This window comes from Calidris pugnax, unplaced genomic scaffold (genome assembly GCF_001431845.1).
Source record: "Calidris pugnax isolate Ruff unplaced genomic scaffold, ASM143184v1 scaffold82, whole genome shotgun sequence".
Classification (NCBI taxonomy): domain Eukaryota; kingdom Metazoa; phylum Chordata; class Aves; order Charadriiformes; family Scolopacidae; genus Calidris; species Calidris pugnax.
The window spans coordinates 735,295-761,406 of NW_015090833.1; the positions used below are offsets into that span (position 1 = coordinate 735,295).

Consider the following 26,112-nt stretch of genomic DNA (forward strand, 5'->3'; position numbering starts at 1 on the left):
GAAGTGGTTTCCAGCCTGTAATCTGTGGCCTCTGTGGAATATTACTTTTAAGAAAATTTAAAAAAAAAAAAAAAAAAAGAAGACTAGAACACTACACTTTTCTTTTCTTGCGTTCACTTCAGCCAGCTTCAGCTCTACTGGAAGCATTTTAGGAAAATGGTAGGAACTATACTGTAAAACAGTTTACAGTGCAAAACGGGATATGAATATACCCCCAAATAAAAATACATCTGCACAGGATGGTAACTGTATCTGTGACAGTAAGCATCAGTGGGCTATTGCCAATCCCCTTCAGGCAGACATAGACTCCCCCTTTACTTCTCCTCACACATAGAGGGATATCACAAAAAAATCAGAGATTTTGGTCCTCCAGGTAGCAGCAGTTTTAATTAACGTATATCAGACTACATGAGGATTTTGTCAGACTTTGTGTAGTTTGGGTAAGAGCTGCCAGCTGTATTTGTGAAGTCCAGGGGGTTACCCTGGCATTCCAGCCCTGCCACGGCCGGGTCAGGCACACTGCAAAAACCAACTTGAATTCCTGCACATTCAGAACAACAGGCATGAGAAAAATGTGCAGGTGCAGTTTATAGGGTCATGTATTAAGATTTAGCCTCTTGTATGGAAATATGTAAGAAAACATTCTTAAAAATAATGATAACAAAAAAAAGAGTGTAATCACTTATTTCTTTCTAATGGGTACCCGGCGAAAAAGACTCTGGCTTTTCTAGGTCTGCATGGATTAGAATTTTCAGTGTTTTCTGAATTTCTTACAGACTCAGCAGTGCAATATCTTTATTCAACGACTGGTGTTGCCCTACAATTGATACAGACAGAAGTCTTTCCTCTGACAAGCAATGGAGTGACGGCATTTTCTGCCACCCCGTGACGTGTTCCCTTACCGAGACTCTCGTTGACTACGGCTGGGATGATGTCCCTCAAGGCCTGGCAGTTGGTGTGCAGTGCTGGGTTGGCATTCATCTCCAGGAGCCAGACCTACAAAAGACAAATGGGTCTCCTCAAAGGCAGAGCAATGTCCTTCTACTGACTTGGTGAGCATCTTAGAGGTAGGAGAACTAATCAATCCCAACAAAACCCCACAACACAGAATGCAGGCAGGAGAGAATTTTCAGAAGGACTGGATGAATTAAACAATATCCCTTTTTTTGCATACATTTGCATACTTGAGAACAACACACCATCTTATTTTGTGTCTCCAGCTGATGGTCTCTCTTGCTCTTTAGATGTCATTCTTAACATACCAGTTTCCATAATGATTTCTAGTTGGAACTTTTTGGATACCGTGAAATAAAGTTAGTAGGAATCATTTTGATTTGAAGTGGATGTGGGATCAAACCCAAGTGAACATTGCACTGAGTTTTCAATGAACTCTTGGCCTTAATTTCCTGGGTAAGCTTTAGTTTCAGGTAGAAGCCATGTAAAATACTGCTTTTCCATATCTATACTGCTCTCATCTCCTCTTCCCTTTGAAATGCCAAGATCTGAAGCAGCAAGTGCAGAAGGTGATGGTCCGGTTAGAAATCTGTCTGAAACCAAACAATTGACTTGCACTTAATTCTGTTTACGATTTCTTTTCCCTATAGTGAGAGAAACTCATCTGTTCATTTCCTGCCTCCACCATATGGTGCTAAATGCTGTATATAACACACATAGGAACTATTCAGTGTTTTGTAAGAGAGGCTATTTAATCATGTAACAGCCCCAGGAGAACTTTACTCCCTTTTAATTGATTTTTAAAAATAGCTTTAAAAATCTGATTTTTTTTATTTTACTTTTTTTTACTTTGAAGCAATGAGTTTGCTTGCAAGTAGCTGCGAAGTGAAATCTCAGTGTTTGGTACATTTTGGCAACACGATAGCCTTCCCTTTGGCTCTTTGTTTTGCTAAGAATAATCTACAACAATAATTTTCACTTCTTTGAAATACTTTATTAAACAAATGAAAAGACTAGTAAGTGAGGGCAGTGAAATGTGGGGGTTTTTTTTCCCCCAGCAAACTGGTACAGCTGATCAAAAAAACCTGCTTTGCAGATGCCAACAGAGGGCACCTCAGTTACATATATTTTTCTTGGCAAACTCATTCATCTTCTGAGTAAGTGTTCTTTTTCCTATTAAAAGTTCATAAGATTTTGTGCTGACAGATGAACTCAATGACCCTTCATAATTGTCTTGATTAGGTTTTGGTTTCTTCTCCTTTGAAACAAATAAAACTGACAAGGTGGAGGAAGGAAGTTCTCTGTTCTCATGCTTTTCATTTTCTACGTTCCCCATTATTGTGCTGCCTGAGTGTCTCACAGTTTTTAAATGCTTTTAACCTCTCAGCAACCAGGGCAAGTTAATAAATCCCTTTGGTTCCAGTTAAGGAAGAGCAGAGAATAAGCATAATAAAATATAAGAGAAGACATATTATAAGCCAAGATTCACCGTATTTCTGTGATTATCTATAATTTCAAGGGGATTTCAGGTAGAATGAAATTCCTGTGCTTCTCCCTGCATCTGGCATGCAGGTGCCTTGCTTAGAATTTCCTAGCAAACATATGACAAAGAAAGGAACCCAAAATCCAGAATATCTGTCCTCGACTTCCTAACCATGGACTGTCTTTTTTCTTTAGGCCTCTCAAGGGATGAGGACAGTAACGAGTGCCCTGTGGCTTTGCTCAGAACTGCTGCTCTGGGTCTTACTCCGGTGTGAAGAGGCTGCTGCTCCCTGCAGCCTGGCAGTACAACTCCACACTTCAGCCAGCTTCAGCTCTACTGGAAGCATTTTAGGAAAATGGTAGGAACTATACTGTAAAACAGTTTACAGTGCAAAACGGGATATGAATATACCCCCAAATAAAAATACATCTGCACAGGATGGTAACTGTATCTGTGACAGTAAGCATCAGTGGGCTATTGCCAATCCCCTTCAGGCAGACATAGACTCCCCCTTTACTTCTCCTCACACATAGAGGGATATCACAAAAAAATCAGAGATTTTGGTCCTCCAGGTAGCAGCAGTTTTAATTAACGTATATCAGACTACATGAGGATTTTGTCAGACTTTGTGTAGTTTGGGTAAGAGCTGCCAGCTGTATTTGAGAAGTCCAGGGGGTTACCCTGGCATTCCAGCCCTGCCACGGCCGGGTCAGGCACGCTGCAAAAACCAACTTGAATTCCTGCACATTCAGAGCAACAGGCATGAGAAAAATGTGCAGGTGCAGTTTATAGGGTCATGTATTAAGATTTGGCCTCTTGTATGGAAATATGTAAGAAAAGATTCTTAAAAATAATGATAACAAAAAAAAGAGTGTAATCACTTATTTCTTTCTAATGGGTACCCGGCGAAAAAGACTCTGGCTTTTCTAGGTCTGCATGGATTAGAATTTTCAGTGTTTTCTGAATTTCTTACAGACTCAGCAGTGCAATATCTTTATTCAACGACTGGTGTTGCCCTACAATTGATACAGACAGAAGTCTTTCCTCTGACAAGCACTGGAGTGACGGCATTTTCTGCCACCCCGTGACGTGTTCCCTTACCGAGACTCTCGTTGACTACGGCTGGGATGATGTCCCTCAAGGCCTGGCAGTTGGTGTGCAGTGCTGGGTTGGCATTCATCTCCAGGAGCCAGACCTACAAAAGACAAATGGGTCTCCTCAGAGGCAGAGCAAAGTCCTTCTACTGACTTGGTGAGCATCTTAGAGGTAGGAGAACTAATCAATCCCAACAAAACCCCACAACACAGAATGCAGGCAGGAGAGAATTTTCAGAAGGACTGGATGAATTAAACAATATCCCTTTTTTTGCATACATTTGCATACTTGAGAACAACACACCATCTTATTTTGTGTCTCCAGCTGATGGTCTCTCTTGCTCTTTAGATGTCATTCTTAACATACCAGTTTCCATAATGATTTCTAGTTGGAACTTTTTGGATACCGTGAAATAAAGTTAGTAGGAATCATTTTGATTTGAAGTGGATGTGGGATCAAACCCAAGTGAACATTGCACTGAGTTTTCAATGAACTCTTGGCCTTAATTTCCTGGGTAAGCTTTAGTTTCAGGTAGAAGCCATGTAAAATACTGCTTTTCCATATCTATACTGCTCTCATCTCCTCTTCCCTTTGAAATGCCAAGATCTGAAGCAGCAAGTGCAGAAGGTGATGGTCCGGTTAGAAATCTGTGTGAAACCAAACAATTGACTTGCACTTAATTCTGTTTACGATTTCTTTTCCCTATAGTGAGAGAAACTCATCTGTTCATTTCCTGCCTCCACCATATGGTGCTAAATGCTGTATATAACACACATAGGAACTATTCAGTGTTTTGTAAGAGAGGCTATTTAATCATGTAACAGCCCCAGGAGAACTTTACTCCCTTTTAATTGATTTTTAAAAATAGCTTTAAAAATCTGATTTTTTTTATTTTACTTTTTTTTACTTTGAAGCAATGAGTTTGCTTGCAAGTAGCTGCGAAGTGAAATCTCAGTGTTTGGTACATTTTGGCAACACGATAGCCTTCCCTTTGGCTCTTTGTTTTGCTAAGAATAATCTACAACAATAATTTTCACTTCTTTGAAATACTTTATTAAACAAATGAAAAGACTAGTAAGTGAGGGCAGTGAAGTGTGGGGTGTTTTTTTCCCCCAGCAAACTGGTACAACTGATCAAAAAAACCTGCTTTGCAGATGCCAACAGAGGGCACCTCAGTTACATATATTTTTCTTGGCAAATTCATTCATCTTCTGAGTAAGTGTTCTTTTTCCTATTAAAAGTTCATAAGATTTTGTGCTGACAGATGAACTCAATGACCCTTCATAATTGTCTTGATTAGGTTTTGGTTTCTTCTCCTTTGAAACAAATAAAACTGACAAGGTGGAGGAAGGAAGTTCTCTGTTCTCATGCTTTTCATTTTCTACGTTCCCCATTATTGTGCTGCCTGAGTGTCTCACAGTTTTTAAATGCTTTTAACCTCTCAGCAACCAGGGCAAGTTAATAAATCCCTTTGGTTCCAGTTAAGGAAGAGCAGAGAATAAGCATAATAAAATATAAGAGAAGACATATTATAAGCCAAGATTCACCGTATTTCTGTGATTATCTATAATTTCAAGGGGATTTCAGGTAGAATGAAATTCCTGTGCTTCTCCCTGCATCTGGCATGCAGGTGCCTTGCTTAGAATTTCCTAGCAAACATATGACAAAGAAAGGAACCCCAAATCCAGAATATCTGTCCTCGACTTCCTAACCATGGACTGTCTTTTTTCTTTAGGCCTCTCAAGGGATGAGGACAGTAACGAGTGCCCTGTGGCTTTGCTCAGAACTGCTGCTCTGGGTCTTACTCCGGTGTGAAGAGGCTGCTGCTCCCTGCAGCCTGGCAGTACAACTCCATGCTCCATCACATCTTAAACTCACTCTGTCAAGACATCACAGGTAGGCTTAAAATCTTTAAATATTAGGATTTTTCCGTAGGTTCTTGAACAGTTTTCTGACTGCGACCAGATCCTGCAGTACACCAGGATTTGAGGCCTCATTTCTTGTTTTTTTTTGTATAGTGCTAGATGCTCTCCATCAAGACATCACAGGTAGGCTTAAAATCTTTAAATATTAGGATTTTTCCGTAGGTTCTTGAACAGTTTTCTGACTGCGACCAGATCCTGCAGTACACCAGGATTTGAGGCCTCATTTCTTGTTTTTTTTTGTATAGTGCTAGATGCAATATTAGGATGTGCTGAATATTTTTTATTTTCATCTAGTTTAATTACTATTGTAGTCTCGTTGCTCCTTACAGCAGCAGTGCAGTGTCTCCCAGAGGAGTGCTGGATGATGGCACTGCGCTCTTGTCATGTGTTGTCGTGGTGGCTCTCTGTGAGCACAAGACCTGTCTCAAGGGTCCTTTTCCTGCTGACATGGGCAGAGGTAGGGCTTTTTGGTATGCAGGAAATGCATGATTGAGCCAGAGTTTTGTTCTGTTTCTGATCAAAAAGCCTTTAGTTTATTTAATTGTGTGGGTCTTTGCTGGAGCTCGCCAGGTGGAAGCTGAACATCCTGCTGGGCTCTCAGGGAGGGAGAGGGCATCAGTGCCTGCCCCCAAAGGCTCCAAGTGATGTGGTAGCTCAGACTGAATGGGAATGTCTGTATCTCTCTTCATCAGAACTTGTTCTTAGGATGCTGTAACACACTTCAAAGCCCCAGGCTATCCACAGCAGGGCTGGCTTGTTCTGCATTTGTGTAGCAGCAGGTGTCCAGGGAGCCTGACCTCTGGCTGCAGCTTTCAGCAGCACTGAAATGCCACTCAGAAATAGGAATAAAATAACTCCATCCATCTGGACAGAGGAACACACCATCTTAATTTGTGTCCCCAGCTGATGGTCTTTAGATTAACTCTTGCTCTTTAGATGTCATTCTTAACATACCAGTTTCCATAATGATTTCTAGTTGGAACTTTTTGGATACCGTGAAATAAAGTTAGTAGGAATCATTTTGATTTGAAGTGGATGTGGGATCAAACCCAAGTGAACATTGCACTGAGTTTTTGATGAACTCTTGGCCTTAATTTCCTGGGTAAGCTTTAGTTTCAGGTAGAAGCCATGTAAAATACTGCTTTTCCATATCTATACTGCTCTCATCTCATCTTCCCTTTGAAATGCCAAGATCTGAAGCAGCAAGTGCAGAAGGTGATGGTCCGGTTAGAAATCTGTGTGAAACCAAACAATTGACTTGCACTTAATTCTGTTTACGATTTCTTTTCCCTATAGTGAGAGAAACTCATCTGTTCATTTCCTGCCTCCACCATATGGTGCTAAATGCTGTATATAACACACATAGGAACTATTCAGTGTTTTGTAAGAGAGGCTATTTAATCATGTAACAGCCCCAGGAGAACTTTACTCCCTTTTAATTGATTTTTAAAAATAGCTTTAAAAATCTGATTTTTTTTATTTTACTTTTTTTTACTTTGAAGCAATGAGTTTGCTTGCAAGTAGCTGCGAAGTGAAATCTCAGTGTTTGGTACATTTTGGCAACACGATAGCCTTCCCTTTGGCTCTTTGTTTTGCTAAGAATAATCTACAACAATAATTTTCACTTCTTTGAAATACTTTATTAAACAAATGAAAAGACTAGTAAGTGAGGGCAGTGAAATGTGGGGGTTTTTTTTCCCCCAGCAAACTGGTACAGCTGATCAAAAAAACCTGCTTTGCAGATGCCAACAGAGGGCACCTCAGTTACATATATTTTTCTTGGCAAACTCATTCATCTTCTGAGTAAGTGTTCTTTTTCCTATTAAAAGTTCATAAGATTTTGTGCTGACAGATGAACTCAATGACCCTTTATAATTGTCTTGATTAGGTTTTGGTTTCTTCTCCTTTGAAACAAATAAAACTGACAAGGTGGAGGAAGGAAGTTCTCTGTTCTCATGCTTTTCATTTTCTACGTTCCCCATTATTGTGCTGCCTGAGTGTCTCACAGTTTTTAAATGCTTTTAACCTCTCAGCAACCAGGGCAAGTTAATAAATCCCTTTGGTTCCAGTTAAGGAAGAGCAGAGAATAAGCATAATAAAATATAAGAGAAGACATATTATAAGCCAAGATTCACCGTATTTCTGTGATTATCTATAATTTCAAGGGGATTTCAGGTAGAATGAAATTCCTGTGCTTCTCCCTGCATCTGGCATGCAGGTGCCTTGCTTAGAATTTCCTAGCAAACATATGACAAAGAAAGGAACCCCAAATCCAGAATATCTGTCCTCGACTTCCTAACCATGGACTGTCTTTTTTCTTTAGGCCTCTCAAGGGATGAGGACAGTAACGAGTGCCCTGTGGCTTTGCTCAGAACTGCTGCTCTGGGTCTTACTCCGGTGTGAAGAGGCTGCTGCTCCCTGCAGCCTGGCAGTACAACTCCATGCTCCATCACATCTTAAACTCACTCTGTCAAGACATCACAGGTAGGCTTAAAATCTTTAAATATTAGGATTTTTCCGTAGGTTCTTGAACAGTTTTCTGACTGCGACCAGATCCTGCAGTACACCAGGATTTGAGGCCTCATTTCTTGTTTTTTTTTGTATAGTGCTAGATGCAATATTAGGATGTGCTGAATATTTTTTATTTTCATCTAGTTTAATTACTATTGTAGTCTCGTTGCTCCTTACAGCAGCAGTGCAGTGTCTCCCAGAGGAGTGCTGGACGATGGCACTGCGCTCTTGTCACGTGTTGTCGTGGTGGCTCTCTGTGAGCACAAGACCTGTCTCAAGGGTCCTTTTCCTGCTGACATGGGCAGAGGTAGGGCTTTTTGGTATGCAGGAAATGCATGATTGAGCCAGAGTTTTGTTCTGTTTCTGATCAAAAAGCCTTTAGTTTATTTAATTGTGTGGGTCTTTGCTGGAGCTCGCCAGGTGGAAGCTGAACATCCTGCTGGGCTCTCAGGGAGGGAGAGGGCATCAGTGCCTGCCCCCAAAGGCTCCAAGTGATGTGGTAGCTCAGACTGAATGGGAATGTCTGTATCTCTCTTCATCAGAACTTGTTCTTAGGATGCTGTAACACACTTCAAAGCCCCAGGCTATCCACAGCAGGGCTGGCTTGTTCTGCATTTGTGTAGCAGCAGGTGTCCAGGGAGCCTGACCTCTGGCTGCAGCTTTCAGCAGCACTGAAATGCCACTCAGAAATAGGAATAAAATAACTCCATCCATCTGGACAGAGCTGAACCCATGTGCACGGTCACAAACCAAGCCCTGGAAGGGTGTTGCTGAATGTTGCTGACCCAGAAAGGGACCAGCTTAGCACAGTGGAGACCACAGGCCAAGGCAGTGGGCTTCTGTTTTCCGTGCTCTCGACAAGCTTTCATCAGATTTTGTTATCAGTGTGACCTGGAGCAGGCACAGCCAGATCTTACAGTATCTGTGGGGTACCTCTGTGTCATTCAAATCAAAGGAACCGTCCCTGCTTTAACTAGGGATTTGAGCATTATCTTCAGTTATGTACCTCCAGCACAAGTTGGCAAACGGCTTATCTCTGTTCAGTCTGTTCTCTGCTGATAGATCGCGGGGTCCTTTTATGGCTGATAAAAAATTTACACATCTGTCTTCCCAGTGTACCTCCAGAGAGAAGGCCTTCTGCACGGCTGACACAATGCTTTCTGAAAACAGGTTCCTTGGGCACTGAAAATGACACTGTCCTGAACTGGGCAGTGACTTCAGCATTTCCAGTGCAGCACAAGGAAGCTCCAAAAAACGGTTGGAAAAAAAAAGCCAACAACAGCAAAACCACATCCGTCAGTTTTGCTCCCTCTCCTCTTCAAGTGCTTCGCTCTTTTCTCAGTTTACACATGAATATGCAAAGCTCTACTGAAAGCTGTGGTTTCTCAGCAAGCCCTGCTTTCCAATCTGTGCTTCTAAGAACTCCAGAGGCAGGAAGAACACCTTCCAAAGACTGAATCGGGATGCTGCAGGGCCTTCAAGAATTATTAGGAATGATGCTGGGGGCATTTATATCTCAGACAAATAAGAGGGAAAAGGATGATGAGCTATAGGACTGAACATATGGGACCACGTTAAATCAGCATCAAGCAGATTCTATGTGTCATGGAACAGGATGACAGGGAGAATAAGGCTGTTGTGTATTACAGGATTATGTCAGAGCAGGAATTGGGATGTCACCCCACAGAAAACTGGGAGTTTGATGCACCCACCAGTGTTAACTGGTGGTTGAAGCTGCCAGTCCTGCCTCTGCAGGGAGTGTCTCTCGATGCAGCACTGCTCCAAGAAAGAAGTAGGTTAGTTGCTCCCCAGCAGGTGCAAGAAAACATAGACAAACCTATGCTAAATAAATGCCTAAATTTCCACGTTGCTCTCTCTCAAAGGGAAGTTCCAGTTTCCAACTGACTCTGTCACCACTAAGTGCCCGGAAGTTCCTCCTCGTTCTTACAGATAATACCTGCCAAGGAACAGATTTGGTTTGTCTCTCCATATGTAAAATACATGAGGATGTAATGGTCTTTAAACGCTGAAGTTTTTAACTAGCTGAGAAGGAATTGCCACAATAGAGTGATACTGGATCTTCTATTCTACTTAAAGTTTACACAGCCAGGGCTTTGCATGCCGACATTGCAAAAGACAATTCCCACTGAAATCTGAGAAGCCCCAGTTTCTATGTCTTTGCCATTTACTCTCCCTTACCATTGACTTCCAGTACAAAGGAGCCTATTGTTCAGGTGCCTTACCCACTGCCACATACATTAATTCCATTCTTTCATAGGGTTTGCTGTTCCCACTCTGCCCTTGGCTGGAGTTTGAGTTCCTTTCTGCTTTAGCAACAGCAGAATCTGCCAGATGGCTTTCTGTTATGTTCAGCCCAGGTGGTTTTGAAGGACTGTAATGCATTGAAACCACCTCAATCACCGTGTTCAACATTTCCCTTTCCCTTTCTTCTGGCTTTTCTCGGCTGTGTTTCATTCACTCTTGACAAGTTGGAGTTGTAATTCTAGCCAATTTTATAGGCTCATTGGGCTGACCTATTGCTAAGTGGTGAACCCCCAGTGGACATGGAGATGCTGATGCTGACACCTGAATGGATAATGACTGATCTTCAGTATGGTGAGGGCAAGTTCTTTGTTGCCTTTGATGGACACTCAGCTAGTGCAAATCAGTGGGCTTCAGGTGATGTTGGAGGCATTACACACTGATTTATGCTGGCATGTTTGGTTTCTGGAGAAAGAAAAAACTGAGTGGGCATTAAAATTCCCATACTTTTGCCTATGAACTCCACTGCCCTGTGAAAGTTCTGCACAGAACAGTTGCAGCTGCAGGAAGTACTTTTCTTCCCATCCTGAGCTGTTAATGCCAGGAATGTGCAGGAAATACAGGTGCCGTGTCTCGATGCTGGACAACAGAATTGGAGAAGAAAAATCAATCCTATACTTCATACGTGACTGCCTGAATGCTCTACTTAATTCCTAGCACCAGAGCCTGTGCCCACCATGTTGTACTGCTGGCATGAGACATCTGGCCAACATCACACTTAGTATTTGACGATATTGCGTTCGTACCTTAAAGTTTTCATCAATTAAAAAGTCACAGCCGATGAGATCAAAGTAGCCCAGCTTGCGATCCAGTTTGTGCTTGGCTGCCAGGAAGCACTGCAGCATGATCTGCTGCATCCTCTTCTGCAAGGGAAGAGAGGGAACGGTGGTAACTGGTCATCACGAGTGCCAAGGGCACAGGAGTGACTCTAAGTCATAGGTGCTTTCTTGAATAGGGAAATTTTTTCGTCCCCTGCCCCAGCAGAGCTCCCCTCTAGACTTTGCAGACCATAAGTCTGTCCACTTTGAGTTGATTGAAATCCCCTCTTGAACTTGGTGGGGTGGTGTGTGAAGGAGTCTTGGCCCTTGTCCCTTACTCAGAAGGAGCTGTCTAAAGAATTTTTAGGGGTGTTTTTCCCTTTACTCCTATGGGGCTCCAATCTGTACTTTATTTTTTAATGCAGGACCACAGCACTGGGTAAGGAATGTGAAGACCGTAATTGCATTTTTATAGCTAGAGTTTACATTCACACTCTCTTTGTCAGCAGATTACCCATTCTATTAAAATTAATCTCTTTGTGTCTTCACTTCTGTGTTTAGCATCTGCAGACAGATGGTTACCATGGGGCCATCAATACCTTCTCACTCAGTGTATGTGTTTCCTTGGGGGCTCCAGTGACCTGACGGGGTTTCTCCCTATTTCAGTCCCCCTCATTAGGCAGAGTAACACACCACACACTTACAGTAAACACAGTGAGAACCCAGTCTTTGGGGAGACCATTGGTTTTTCTGAACTTCTCATTAACGTAGCTGTTGAAGTGCTCCATCCGCCACACCGTCTCATCTTTCAGCTGGCTGTACAGGGAGTTCTTCTTCTGCACGTGCTGGGGGACAGAGCAGAGGGACCATTAGATTTCTGGCAGTGAAGAGCCACTGGGAACTGGCTGGCATAGCAGATGGCCAACCACCCTGTTGTTCCAGGCATCTGGAGTCAGGAAGAAGGTCAGGATCAAGTTATAGGGGTGGAGAAAACAGAGCCCCTCACTCAGTCATTGAGCCCATGGGTGCGCTACAGCCTGGTCTTCCTTCACCTTCTATGCTGCCTCAAAATTGGCCAATAGCCATCATTGATCTCAAAGACTGTTTTTTTGCTATTCCCCTCCATCAGTCAGGGGCACCAGGCATTGTTTACAGGTCCTGTTTACAGGTCTGGAGATGCTTATGGGCCATCTTCTGCCATTGTTCCTGCTTCTTCTCCTGGTCTCTGCTTCTTCCACAATCCTGTTAACCCCTTGTTCTCCCACACCTCACCAGCAGAGCTAAACCTGAAGAAACATGCTGACTCCCATCGTACAGCACTGCCACGGGCACAAATGTGTCTCACCCACGTGGCCCTTGGAGAGACCATTTCCCAAGGTTGCTGTCAGAGTGGTGTTTTCTGTGTGTGTGTGTATGTATGATACACACTGGACCAGTGGCTGTCAGTCAGGGAGAGGTGCTTTCAAATCCTAGTCATGATAGTCTTTGAAATTAATGCAGTTCCAGTGCCTGGAGACCACATCTGGGAGAGGTCTGAGATGTATCCCCAGAGGAAACCAAGGTGAGGGCTTCTCCCTTCCACTGTCTCATGACTCCCTGTGTCGGCTGGGTGATGGGGTATTTACAGCATAGGTTTGGCTGCAGGTCCATCTTGGGGATGGTCACAGTGAGGTTAGTGATGCTGTCTCTGCTGCCTCTTGCCTTTTGGACATCCAGTAGGAAAATGACTGATTCCAGGTGGGATGAAAGGGTGAGAAGGGAAAACGAGAGCAGAATCAACTGTAATTTGTAGGAGTCTGGTAATAACCAGCCACTCCTGTGAATTTTGTTTCCCTCCTCCCAGCAGGAACCGAGATAATTTATGTTCTGCTAATAAACACCTGTCCTTTGTTTAATATCACTTGTGCCATGGGATCCTACCCGAGCACCTGAATTCCTTGGGGATAGCTCTCTAGCTGAGCAAACAGACTATTCCAGGAAAACAAGGGGCAGAGTGATAATGGCAGAGACTGCAGGAAGCAGCTGTAATCTGCTGTCCTGAGCTGCACTTCCACAGGAACCGTAAAACTCCAACTGAAGTGGGCTCGTCTGATGCCTCTCCAGTGTGGGCTCTCAAAGCACAGCGTGATACTGAGGGGAGAGAAGGCCTTTAAAAGCAAACTGCTTTCTTCCTTCTGGTTCTTTTAATTCTCTTTCATTAGGGCCAGTTCTGACTACAGAAAGGCCTCATTTGCAGCAAAACTGCGGGGAGATCTGAGCAAGGCAGGCTTCTGTTTTGTGTGATGTACAGGATACAAGCCAGAACAGTCTTGTTCTGTTGTAGCTCTCGTTTGAGAAGCAAGACAAGCAAAGACGAAGATTTAAGAATAATGGCTCTTGAAGAACACTTCTGCATCTTACATCTTTATGATTATTATGTGTAAGCACAAAATCCTTAGCCACGATTAAGGCTCCGTTGTGCTAGGTAGCTGCCATCAAAGGCTTCTTCCCTAAGAAGCTTATCATCTACAGATACATGAGAGAGTAATGGCAGGAAAAAGGAGGTCCAGGAGCAAAAATTGTCAGGTTAAGCAGAGAACTGGTCCATGGCAGAGAACAGAACCTGATCCAGTACTGCTTATGCTCAGTCCTGTTGCCATGCCTGACCATGAGCCCCCATCCCTTTCCTGGGTGCGTGGATTCTGCACACATCAGGTATTTGTTTTTAGCCTTTCAAAAGTTTTTTTGGCTTCCCATCTTTGCCAACAGCACCCTCCCCTTCTTCTGAACTCATTTACCTGGTTGGTGAGATGAACTGTCAGATCATCAGAAGCGGCATCATAATTGACACAGGTCAATCGGACGTAACCCTGGGCAAAGAATAACACGTAGGGCGCCGTGCAGGCGATGAGGAGGTACGAGCGGACGTCAAACTTCTTCCCTTCCAGGAGCAGAGGCTGCTGAATGTACCTGTCAGAGCAGCATTTCAAACGAGCATCACCAACAAGTAGCCATAAAATGTGACAATTCCAAGCTCACACAAAAACCTGTTCATTTCTCCCCACAGAACGGATCCGTTTGTCTCTTTTTCAACACAAGTGAATGGCAGCAGAGGGCGCTCCTGGGAGAGGTTAGAAATGCCCAAAACTGCTCCTTTCAAGAGGAAGAGAAGCTGTGCCGTCTCAGGAGCGGGAGGTAATTAAAGATTTACTAATATTTACTGGAGAATATACACAGTTTATGTCTGAGCACAAAGAGCCCTTCATACAGCACCACTGCTTTTATTGCCAGCCTGATGTAATCTGGGAATTGTTTCCCTTTATCATCAAAGGTTGCTGGATGTCTACGTAAATGACAAGGATATGCTGTTATAAACGATCAACGCTAACTGCAGTTTTCAAAGGAATATGGAGCCTCATTCAGCAGAGCACAAGCCATTCCTCATGAACAGAAATTGAGATATTAGATAGGGTCCAACCACTTCTTCCCCTGGCACTGCTGATTGTCAGTGTCAAAGACACGTATCGGTCTATCAAAGGCCCTTGGTCTAATGTATAGATATAAATAAATGCTCCTTACACTGGCTGCTGAGGAACAACAGTCAAGTGAGTTGTGTAAAAGTGAACAAGTAATGTCCAGTGGCTGAAACTGTTCTCAAAGCTTCTGCTACCTTATCTTTCCCTTCCTCTTTCTGCTGTTCTGCTACTCTACAAAATGTTCTAGCAGTGGCTGAGAGGGGGTGTATTCCACAAAGAACCTTCGTGGTTCTTTTATTCATGCAAGGAATCAAAAATAAAGCAAAATTTTAGTGACTGGTTGCCACAGCATGTTGATTGAGGTAGACTTTTGCAGCACTGAGGTGGAGTTCAGAAGGTATTTGGGAGGCTTTGCTAGATTGCACGGAACAGATATTGTAGCTGTACAGTTTGTAAAATCCCACTTTTGTATCAGAAGCTGGGATAATGTCTAATTTAAATTGCTTTGTGCAATGCTTTGTGTGTCACATTCATGTACAGAACCTCAGCACCTGGCCTTTTGAAGTCATTCTTAAATTTCCAGACAAAGGTAAACTCAAATCTTTCTGATGACAAAGATCTACTTTGAAACGACCAAAGTGTGTCTGCAAGATGGACTAACCAGCAAAATAGCCTCTCTCCCACAAAATAAAATATCAAAGGTTGATGAGATGTGGTGTAAGCACATCAAATACCTATGGCACAGTTCAGCTCGCTGAGGCCTGTGTGCTTCATCAAATGCACTATTCACACAGGAATTCCCAGCCTTTGGTCTCTACCTTTGCACTATCCTGGCCTTGGGAGCCTTGTGTGGTACCCCCTTATTGAGTAGATGTTCCTTGGTGCTGTGGAGCTTGGCTTGAAGGCTGTTGACAGAAGCTGGATTCTTAAGCAGGAAAATTCCTCGACCTTGGTTAGAGCAATTGGGTTTGCAGATCCAAATGTCTTCTTCTGCAGAGAGAAGGAGGCTGTTACAGTAACGTGTGTCCTGTGAAACGCCTGTGTGCCCATTTGTGGGCTCTGAAAACTGCTTGCTTGGTACATATGCACATAGATATCAATTATTTTTACTGCATATTACTTTTACAAACATTTTGGAGGATCACATAGATATTTAAATTGGTTGCCACCGTCATTAAGACAATTTACCTTTGCAAAGCTCAAAAAAGGCATCTCTCTCATCTTTTAAGTCCAGGCGAAAAGATTCTGGGAAGAATTCTTCCATCTTCAGTAACCTACAGGAGAATCAAATACAAGTTGAAAACCCCATCCAACGCTTTCATAAGGAAGAAATAAAACCCAAATATTTTGTATCCTGTACTGTTAGGTATCCAGAAGAAACTGGTCCTTTGTTTATGTCTCTCACTTTCTGTTGGCGTGTTTCTGGTCGAGGCTCAAAGGTGAGAGCTCTTACTTGGAACTGGAGCTCCTACTGATCTTTTTCATCACTCGCTCTTGCTCTCTCAGGCAGCATAAAAGCCCTATCTTACTGGTGAGGACTCTGTTGTTGGGAATCTGGTAGAGAAGCTGTTCACCTGCACGAGAAATTAAAAAAAAAAAAGAGAAGCTTTCCCTCATTGTCCCATGCACAGGATCTGAAGGATGAAGCTGACTTTGTCCCTGCTGAGTGGCACCAATTTGCTTTAAGACAACTCAAGGAGTGGTGAAATCAGTTGCTGTAAATGTCTTTCTGTCCAACCTTGTAGTGGAACAGGCCGACCTGATGGGGCTTCATGAAATAGTGCTTCCCTTGCCCACTCCACCAGTGCCACTGCCCTCACACCACTCCAGCTGCAGGATTGCATTGAAACACATCTGCACTGCTGTAAATTAGGCCAATTGCTGTAATGGTGCAGCCTGGCAATTAGCTACCACATTCCCATCAGAGCTGGCAGGAGGGGACAGCAGGTGCTGTACATGGGCTGGTAGGGAAGAGGTAACACACTCCCTCTGGGGTGTGTGGGGTGACCCTTCTTACTCTAATTCTGCCTTCAGGTGCACCCTTCCTTCCTTTTCTCCTCTCTCCACTGGGGTGTCTCCAAATGTGAGGCACCCTCCTTATGCAGGACCCAGACTTGAGAGGTTCCAGAGCAGGCTGCATATTGGTCTGAGACCACATTATGGTCTGTGTCCATCCTACAGCAGCCTCTGCTCAAAGAGGGAAGATCTCCTTTCAAAAGGGATTGTGATGGCCTGTGTTTAAATCTCTGTACTGCTCATTTCACCGTACTTTGTTCATTTCAACAGTATCTTTTCTCCCCAAGCTGTTTTCTTGTCTAAGCCCCTTTCTTTAATCACCATGGCAATCCAGCTCTGATGCCCCCTCTGAGGCCTCCTGAGAAGTTGAGGTTACCTGTTTCTCCTCCCCCCAGGTGACCTCCTCCGTCCTGGGAGTCACAAGTCCAGTGTTCTCAAGTTTTTTTCCCACTGCCCTCTCCCACCCAAGGCCCACAGGCACCTCTACCTTCTTTGAAATGGTAATAGGTCTCTCGGCACTTGATTTCACACCATTTCAGTGCATAATCCTCTCTTCTGTTGTCATAGATACGCTGCCAGCCTCTGCTCTGGCAATAGATGCTCACACTGCACAGGGAAAACAAAACAGCAAAGTAGCCTCCCATCTATTAGCAAATACTTCGTTAGCTCAAATCCCTTGAACTCCTAATAATTTTCTCTGGGAGCCTGACCTAACACACCCGGAATCCCCTGGGTGGGGGATAAATTGGGAAGCATTAATTAGAATGGCTACCAGTGGATCTCCTGGTCTGAACTTGAGTGGGTCGGGGGAGTAAGGATGGTAAGAACCTTGTGATTCAGCAGCATAGTGGATCTGCTGGTCTGAACTTGAGAGGGTCGGGGGAGTAACTGAGGATGGTAAGAACCTTGTGATTCAGCAGCAGCTCTGAAACCTGCTGAAAGCAGGGTTTTTCCAATTAGGATGCAACTGGTACCCATGGAATAGAAATGTTGAGGGCCCAGTCTTAATGAGGAGCCTCTTCGCTGAGGAGTTTAGGGAGAGATGGCAAGTAGTAATAGAAAAAGGTGTTTGTAGACAAAACTATGGAAAGATAGCAAGGGAAGTGCTGTTTGCAGCAGAGCTTGTGGTGACAGCAGCTGGAGAAGAATGCTGACACGCTGGAAAGAACTCAGAAAGGAACTTCTGATCTGACAGCTTTTCCTGGGCACAAATCTCTTCCTATTTTTCACTTGTTTTACAACACTTAGCACAACAGAATGTTGATCAGCAACAGTGGCTCCCAGCTCTGGTGATGGTGCTACCAGATTTGCTCCGTGGCGTAGCTGAGTGATTTCTGAACAGCCCCAACAGAGAAACTTTCATTAAACAAATAGAAATATTTCATTTCTTTGCAAAGGTACAGTATTTAGTTACTTTACCACAGGTGGCCTTCCAGTGGATATTTTCTATTTGAATTACCTTTAAGTGGTTCCCCAGGTGCACCACTCCAAAAAGACAGCAAATTAGAGGAAAATTATTTGAGGCCAATGGATAACACTGCATGAGTTCACGTATGGTCATACGAGTCTGGGAAAAGGACCTACTTACAGCCCTGCTCCATTAGATCCACTGATATAAAAATATGGTCCTGGTCCCAATGGTGCTTTTGGTATCTCTTTTTCTGGCTGTTTTTCTTGAGGGCACGTCTGACTCTCTGTTCTATTCTCATTAGGCTTGGCTTTGTCAGTCTCCGCTTCAGAATTGGTAGAAGTATCTGCAAAATTGGAGATTGAGACACTTCAGATGGTCTGGGATCTTCTCCATGAAGCCCACATCTAGAAAGCAAGGTGTTACAGAAGAAAATACTGCAAGGTAAGGGACCACTTCAGTTGATTTTATAGCCATCACTAGGGGCATTGTCATAAAACAGCTCAGAAATTATTGCTAATGTAACCTGGTAGCAGGTATTAAGTGCTCAATAATAGTTAATTAACTAGCATTTGGGATAGTGATACCCAAATCACTGGCTCCAAACCTATGGAAAACATACAAAGCTTAATATTTCCAGGGGCTGAGAAACTACCCCTCTGGTTTCTCTTCAACTTGGCTACACACAGAACTTTTGGGAACAGTGAAGCCTGTGAATAGACAAAAAAGTCCTCTCTGTCCTAGTTCTGCTCCCACTGGGATGAGGCAGTGCCAGGGAAGGAGGGAGCAGGAAGGGAGCAGATGACAAGACTGGAGTTTATCTACTCTTTGGACTGTTCTTTTATCGTTATTTGTTACAGTGAGTAAAAACTTCCATCTCAATGACAAAACTCTTTTGCCTGAAGTGGAGCAAAGCTATTGGATGTTGTTATCTCTCATTTTATGAGCTCTTGTTTTATGTCTTCGCTGGGCTCCACCTATGGACACAGCTGCAGGCCAGGGTGAACTGGGTGCCTGGGGTTACTGGAGTTCCCAGCAGGCTCCCACACCTGGCTCCATTTGCTTTGGAATAAAGGAAACCCGTTGCAAACCCTTTGAGGCGGGACTCGCTTTACGTTTCTGCTCCAACTACTTCTTGGCACCGAAGGATTCTAACAGCAAAAGCCTGAGCCTTGGTAGAAACTGCAGCATTATCAGTGCTAATCCCTGGACTCCTGCCTTGAATTTCCTCCTTAAATCAAAACCAAAACAAACCCCAAAAAACCTCATACTAAACAACCAGTTGGAACAAGCCGGGGCACAGCATCCATGAAGGAGAGCGCTGCCTCGGCAACGTCCTGTAACCCAGCGAAATGAGCAAAATGAGCTTTTTCCAGAGTGAATTTTCCAGCTGCCCATGACTGGTTCTGTGGGGCTGAGGCTGTGCTCGCTCCTGGCTGGATGATGGGAGGGTTGCAATGGGGAGGAGGCTCCAGCAGAGAGCTGTGCCTGGCTCCTTGGGCACCATCTCATTTTGCCATCGCCGCACCAAAAACATAACTCTGTCTTCCTCCAGAAGAGACTGTCGTCGGCGACTCAGCCAAATTTTTTGGACCAAACAGCAAGCAGCTCCAAGAACAGGGTTAATGCTTTATGCATAAGTGTCAGGCAAATTGAAAGAGGCTCAGAAAAGTGTGACACAGCTCATCTGTTTCCTAGAACCAGTGCTTTTTATGGACAGGTTGTACCGCAAAGCGGTGCCACCCCTCCAGCTACCGGTATCTCCCCTCGAGGGGGGCTGATCTCTAAGCACAGGGTGTTACACTGCTGTTCTTCTCACTCTTTGATATGGGAATGTAAATATTTATTTACCTATTTTTAACATTTAATTGCTCACTTGTACCTCCTGCCAGAGCTTTTGGCTCTTTTATCGCCTCCCTCCGTGCCTGGATTGCTAAGAAATTAACTCATTTTAAACAGTCCCATTTATCCCGAGACATGGACAAGTGAAATACCCTGCAATGATTGAAGTGCTGGTAAGGTTATTCTTCCATTAGTCTGAACACAGACTTGTCTCTCCCTCTCTAATCTTTATACAGAGACCCAGGGGGTGGGAGCCTTTTATCTTCTTTTCTGTCTAATTATGGAATCTCCCAGTATTAAAGTCGAACCTTCATTTCACTGAATCTTTCGACATGTATTATTTAAACATGAGTCCCCCTCAGCCTTCATTTTGTGTGTTTTGCATCCTTAGGTGGCTAAGGAGAAAGAGGGATGTGGGGGGGGGTTATTCCTGTTGCCTGATTGCATTAATTTCGGGCGAGGGCCTTTTCACTTGTTTATCAGCGGTGGGATTAGATGCTTGTTGGGACTTGAGCTCTTGGGAAAGAGCAGGGAGGGCGGCTTGGCAGCGAGGAGGGGATATTTCAGAGGCTGTTTGTGCCTCTGAAAACTCAGCTCTACCTTGTCCTGTGATCTTTCTCTTGTGGAGGTAGTGGGGGGGGGGGAAAAGCCCCTGGGGAAACGGGCTTCTAACTCCTCACTTAACTAGCAGCGTGACATTAAACAGGCTGATTCCCTTCCAGGGAGCCCGCACAGAGATGGGCTTCACACCGGGGGCAGGCAGCAAATGACATTGCTGGAGACAATTTGGAATCTGGCTCATTAATTTCTTCAGGACTGGTGTGTTGGTGGTGTCTGTGGCAGAAGCTCCTCTCAAATCTCAGCTCTGCTTTCAGCGCGCCCGGCGATAAACACACCGGCGGGGAGGATGCAGTCTGCTTTGTCTCATTTGCTACCAAAAGGGAAAAAAAAACCTCAGAGCTTAAACACAGAACTTGTTTTTCCCCCTTTTCCATGTCAAGGAAGGTTTAACAGCACAGTAGCTGACTGATTTCTCTAGAATCCAGAGTTTACATTTTCATTTAGGAAAGCGAAACGATCTAATCATCTTTCTAAAGACAAGCGTTGCCCTAAAGGTTGCCTCCGTATTAAAAAGGTTTTCATTTGCAACAAATGAATGTATTTTTTACTGCCAATTCACACAGCTGAGTTCAACGCTGCCTACATCAGAAAAATAATACTGTAGGTTTTGTCATCGAAATACCAGTGGCATTTCAGCCAAATTATCTCTTCCATAAAAATGTAATGGTTTCTTTTCAGAGAAACTGCTTGTGTTTTTCTTCGTGTCTTCAACAAAACACTTAAGATGTTAGTGTAAAATATTTTAATTCCACCAGCGATTTGTCAGCCAGTATCAATAATTTCTGCCTTGGATTATTTTAGAAGCAAAAGGGTGGTCTGGTATTTTCACAGGGTTTAAATGAAAAGGGTGTAAATCACATGCAATATGTCTGTAATTTCTGTCAGCACTTTGGATAGAATAAGAAGATAAAATTCCCTTGATACTGGCATCAACTGAGAACCTGATCCTGGGACCTGGCACAATGAATAGCTAAAAAGCAAGGACACAAGATTCACCTCTGGCAGCTGATGAGGATCCAGCCAGTCGTTGGTTGCTTCCTCTCTTACTGGATTTGGTGTTCTTTTTCCTCCTGGTTGGCACAAAGGCCATCGCAGCCGAGCCTGCAAAAGGGGAGACCATCGTCAGCCGCTTTGCCAGAGCCAGGAGTGATCTGAGAAAGTGTAAGATGCATTTTTCTCTTCATCATCATTTCCTCTGTTGATTGTAGATGCCGTTTTTCACCGTTTTCTGCAGTTTCTTCATTTTTTTGGAATCTTTATTTTGAGTTCAGTGTTTAGCTGGGAACACACAGGCTCTGCTTTCCATCTACAGCTGCTCCTGGGTGGTCTCTCGTGATAAGCTGGTTGGTGACTGTGCTGGGGATCTGGGTGCTTTTGGGTCTAATCTTTGTGCACTTTTTCATTTTTTTTTTAATCTTTATTTTGAGTTCAGTGTTTAGCTGGGAACACACAGGCTCTGCTTTCCATCTACAGCTGCTCCTGGGTGGTCTCTCGTGATAAGCTGGTTGGTGACTGTGCTGGGGATCTGAGTGCTTTTGGGTCTAATCTTTGTGCTCTTTCCACTTCCTTCCCATCGATAACACCTCGATGTAGGTCTTGGGTTTCCTTGTAAATGTTCTCTAAGGAGCTGGGTGCTTTTCCTAAGTCTTGATGGAGTTGTTTTCGGATCCAAGAGCTGCTTTCAGATTTATCTGGTATTCTTTTCTATGGCATCCTCAGGCTCCAGTTGTTCAGCCTTGGGATAAAAGACAGGCTGCTTTTCAGCAGACTCATTTTGGAAGCTCAGACTAATTTTTTGTCTTCACAATGGATTTGGAAACAACAAATGAGATATTCTGTCTGGAGACAGAAACCATAACCCCAGATAGTTGTTGGACGTGAGGCAGGCAGAATATTTTTAGCAAGGTTCATGCTTGGAATAGTCAGTTGTAAAAAAGGACTTGTTCAAGGCTGCAACTATTTTATAGTAAGGATGCTCACCTTAGGAGGCATAGGGCCCCTGAAACATCAGCTAGAATTAGAGAGGGAAATATGTATTTGCTACTTTTGTTTACAAACAAAAGTAACAAATAGTCTAAGAACAGCAAATAAATGGAGTCCATAAGAAAGACAAATGCAAAAGTGCTGGTTCCTCTAAGTATTCTTATGTAGGAAGATGTAATGCAATAAGCTGAATTGTAATACTGAGCTACTGAGTCCACAGTGAGATATATTTAAAGCCTATTTCCCATGTCACTGTCCTCCCCCAGGTGATTTGTTGGCGTGGGTGGGCAGGGCAGGTAGACAAGGGTGTCAGTGTCACTGATTGACTGTGTCACTGATGGCCCGTGGCTGTGGCCGTGTCCCAAACATCACGGTGCCAGCTCCCTGATCTGCAAATCTGAGTAATAATTGTGTAATTGCACTGGGTGGGACTGGAGTTCTGGTTTTGTTGTCCAGTCAAAGCCTGATGGTTCAACTCTGTTTGCTCACGTGGAGTTTTATTTTCAGTTGGAGGCCAGAGACCCCCGTGGTTTCCCATGAAGTGACATCTTAAGCTGCCTCAAAAACCCCTGAGGTTTAGAGAGGGGTGGGTGTCGTGGAACCCACCTGCCTTTAAACCTCAGTTTGGCAAAGCCACAAGGGGAATTAGAGGAAAAAAGGGTCTTTGAGACTCCGATAGGAGGTAAGGAGTGGGGCTTGGCATCATGGACAGCAGCTGCCACCCAAAAGAGCCTGGCAGGCGGCCTTTGCCAGACTGTGAGATGAAGATGATCCCTGAAGAGTGACAGGGAATAAGAAGCTGTTCCTCTACCAGCACCCTCGCCCCAACACCGGGAGGCATCCTGTGAGGGAAAGAACTCCCAAGAGCTTTTAGTGGGGATTTGTTGGACTTAGGCTGAGGTCACGGGTACGTGCAGCGCCCGGAGCGAAGGCTGCTCTGGGTGGAGGGAACTTGGGGATGGGGAACAGGAGTCCTACGTGGTGGTTTATGGCCAGGTGGGTTTGCATTTGCTAGTCTGGTTGCAGGAAGGAATTTTGCAGTGCTTTCTCCTGCACTCCAAACACACAGGTCAGGGAAGGAGTGAGGCTCAAGAATGCAATTGGAACACACACGTGAAGAAATCCTCATCATGCTGAGGAGATTGCTTAGGCTTGTGTTCCTCTTTCACCCTGCTGTGATGCCAGACATCAAAAGCAGGAATCTTCCTCTCAGGCAAAAGCAGCTCTTGCATTCTGCAGGCCTTCTGCTGTTTGCTTCTCATCCCAGCCTCTCCCGTACCTTCATTTTGGGATAAATTCTTCTCAGAGGTTTCTCTTCTCATGTTGTTGAGCACTTACACATCACTGCCCTGTGAGGCCGATGGACTCGAGCCGAGCAAATCCCTGCTCCTGAGGAATTAATGCACCCAGTGGCCTCGCAGCTTCTGTGTGCCTTTGCATCCAGATACCACGTTGTGTGGAAGTTACTTTATGCACTCTCCTGGCAAAGCACAAGGATTTTAAGACAGCAGAAGGGGAAGTCTGCAGTAAGTGAGGAGCCTCTTCCTTATGTCTGTCTGTTTAACGATGGACATCTCTGTAGCACCATCTTAATGACAGGTACTAATACAAACAGCGATCGCTGTGTTAGTAAAGCGATGGTGCTGCCCTGTCCAGAATTTATGTAAAGCCTTTGATATAAAGAACAGCATTTTAGGCATCCTCTTGTTTGTCTGGAGAGGGAGTTGTTCTGCAACAACTCAACGAAACGGCGCAGTGTTTTTACCAAAGTGTCTCTGATGACAGCAGTTGGCCAGTTTTGGTGATCTGATGAGACCTCAGAGAAGAGGTGTTGAGGATTTGCTGAGCCACGTTTGGAGCTTGTGACATTCACTCCAAATATCATAATGTAGATGCAAATAGCTGGTTAGCTTTTGTCGGCACTGCTGTCATTAGATGACACAAAATGACTTCAGCATCTTACTGATAAATCAGTCTGTACTGTATCTTCTCAGAGATTAGAGACATTCTGTACAACCACAACTTCTTGCCTTTTAGCCCATTCTTCCAAGGGCTAAAACAAAAAGAAAAAGAAAAGGAAATTCTAACCTTTGCTCGGCGGTTTCTAAATACTTTGGCAGAGTTTAACTGCTCCCTGCCCTGCCTTCAGCTCGGAGAACTTGCACTTGGCTTCTAGTCAGACCATAATCAGCTCCTAAAGGAACAGAGCATCCCGTGATGGAGCAGGTTTGGGCTCTGGGAGAGCACAGGCTGCCTTATTCCATTGACCAAAGCAGGATGGATTCCCAACAGCGAGCAGAGGCTCAGAAACCCAGCCTGCTTCTGCTGGGTATCTATGGAGATCGCCTTGTGGCTGTCTGGGAGGCTCAGGAAGGCTCTAAACACAGGCTCATCCCCTGGCAACTGCTGCCTGGCTACTGTGGGCGATCACACAGGGGGTTCTGATGTTGAAAATGCAATGGGATTTCCACAAACATGTGCTCTTCCAGATAAAGCTGTCCGGTGGCAGCGTTACGGGGGGGCTGCTGAGCAAACAAGCCTGTGTGGATCAGAGTGGAATTGTGTAAGAGAAAAACAGGGAAACCAGTTTGTTTCTCCAAGTGTCTGCTCACCAGCACGTTTTTGCTCACCCTCCTGTGGCTTTCCTCAAGTCTTCTCAAGGTCAGGCTTCACCTCTGCTGGAGACACCCTTCCCACTTGCTCTGAATAGCAAACCAGAAAGTCCCATTTCATTCTCTCCGGTGCACGATCACCAACAGGTTAAAGGCATGAAAATATATACTCAGTCTAAAATGTAGCTCTCCTTTCTGAGCAGAGGTTGCACAGCACAGTACTTTGTTGGGCTTTGTTAATGCTGAGAAGCAGAGCTGGTCCGTGCTGTTAAATTTCTCAAATTAATCATAAAATGGTCTGGGTGGGAAGGGACCTTAAAGACCATCCAGTTCCACCCACATTAGACACCTCCCACTAGCCCGGGTTGCTTAAAGCCCTGTCAAACCTGGCTTTGAACACCTCCAGGGATGGGGCATCTATAATTACATTGTGAAAACTAGTAAGAGGGCAAAATTACTGTCCTTAATCCTCGTAAGTCCTTCTGTTTCTTTACTCAACAGGGGCAAATCCTTCTGCAATGTCCTGAAGATCAGCTCGGAGGCTGAAGGCAGAGCCCACCAAAGCTACTCTGTGCCACGGTGAGGTCTGCACCAGCAAACCCATCCCTGCAGTAGGCTGCTGCAGCAGCCCCCAAGAGCCCACCAAAGCTACTCCATACTTCTGCACCAGCAAACCCATCCCTGCAGTAGGAGTGGATCTGTAGAGAGAGGGGGGACACCTTTTCCATGACGTGTGCCCCGTGGACACCAGATGGTCAGTGCCCTCTGTTTCTGGTGGGACAGGGCCAGTCCCTTCCCTGGTTCAGCTCTATCTGGACAGAATCTGGTCTGTGAGCTCAGAGATGGCCCAAAGCACCCTGAGGAGCAATGATCAGAGTGTTTCTGTGAAAATTGCCAGGTATGAGCAAAAGCACACCTGCAGACTCACCTATAGCATTCAAAAATGCAATGGTGACACTGTCAAAACACAGCTCACACTGATACAAAAAGGCATGGATTTAGATTAAAGATGTAAAGTCAAACATATTTTTAAAAGGGGGAGTAAGCTAATGATAGTGTGAGATAACTGCCAAATACAGAGATTTCTCTTAGAAAAGTGCCTATAATTGGTTATCAAATCTGTTGAA

The 26,112-nt window shown here is 44.3% G+C and overlaps 1 protein-coding gene across 1 annotated transcript; it reads right to left on the reverse strand.

Annotated features, from left to right (window-relative positions):
• Positions 1-404: 404 nt before the first annotated feature.
• Positions 405-24,580, reverse strand: TTLL10 (tubulin tyrosine ligase like 10). The gene is made up of 14 exons (XM_014941341.1): positions 24,462-24,580; positions 21,387-21,491; positions 18,108-18,273; positions 17,007-17,125; positions 15,957-16,077; positions 15,692-15,777; positions 15,322-15,493; positions 13,826-13,997; positions 11,753-11,893; positions 11,037-11,153; positions 3,539-3,632; positions 3,170-3,177; positions 903-996; positions 405-541 (listed from the first exon to the last, which is right to left on the reverse strand). The coding sequence occupies exons 2-14, from the start codon at positions 21,478-21,480 to the stop codon at positions 405-407; spliced, it is 1,521 nt and encodes a 506-aa protein (XP_014796827.1). The 5' UTR covers positions 21,481-21,491; positions 24,462-24,580.
• Positions 24,581-26,112: the final 1,532 nt, after the last annotated feature.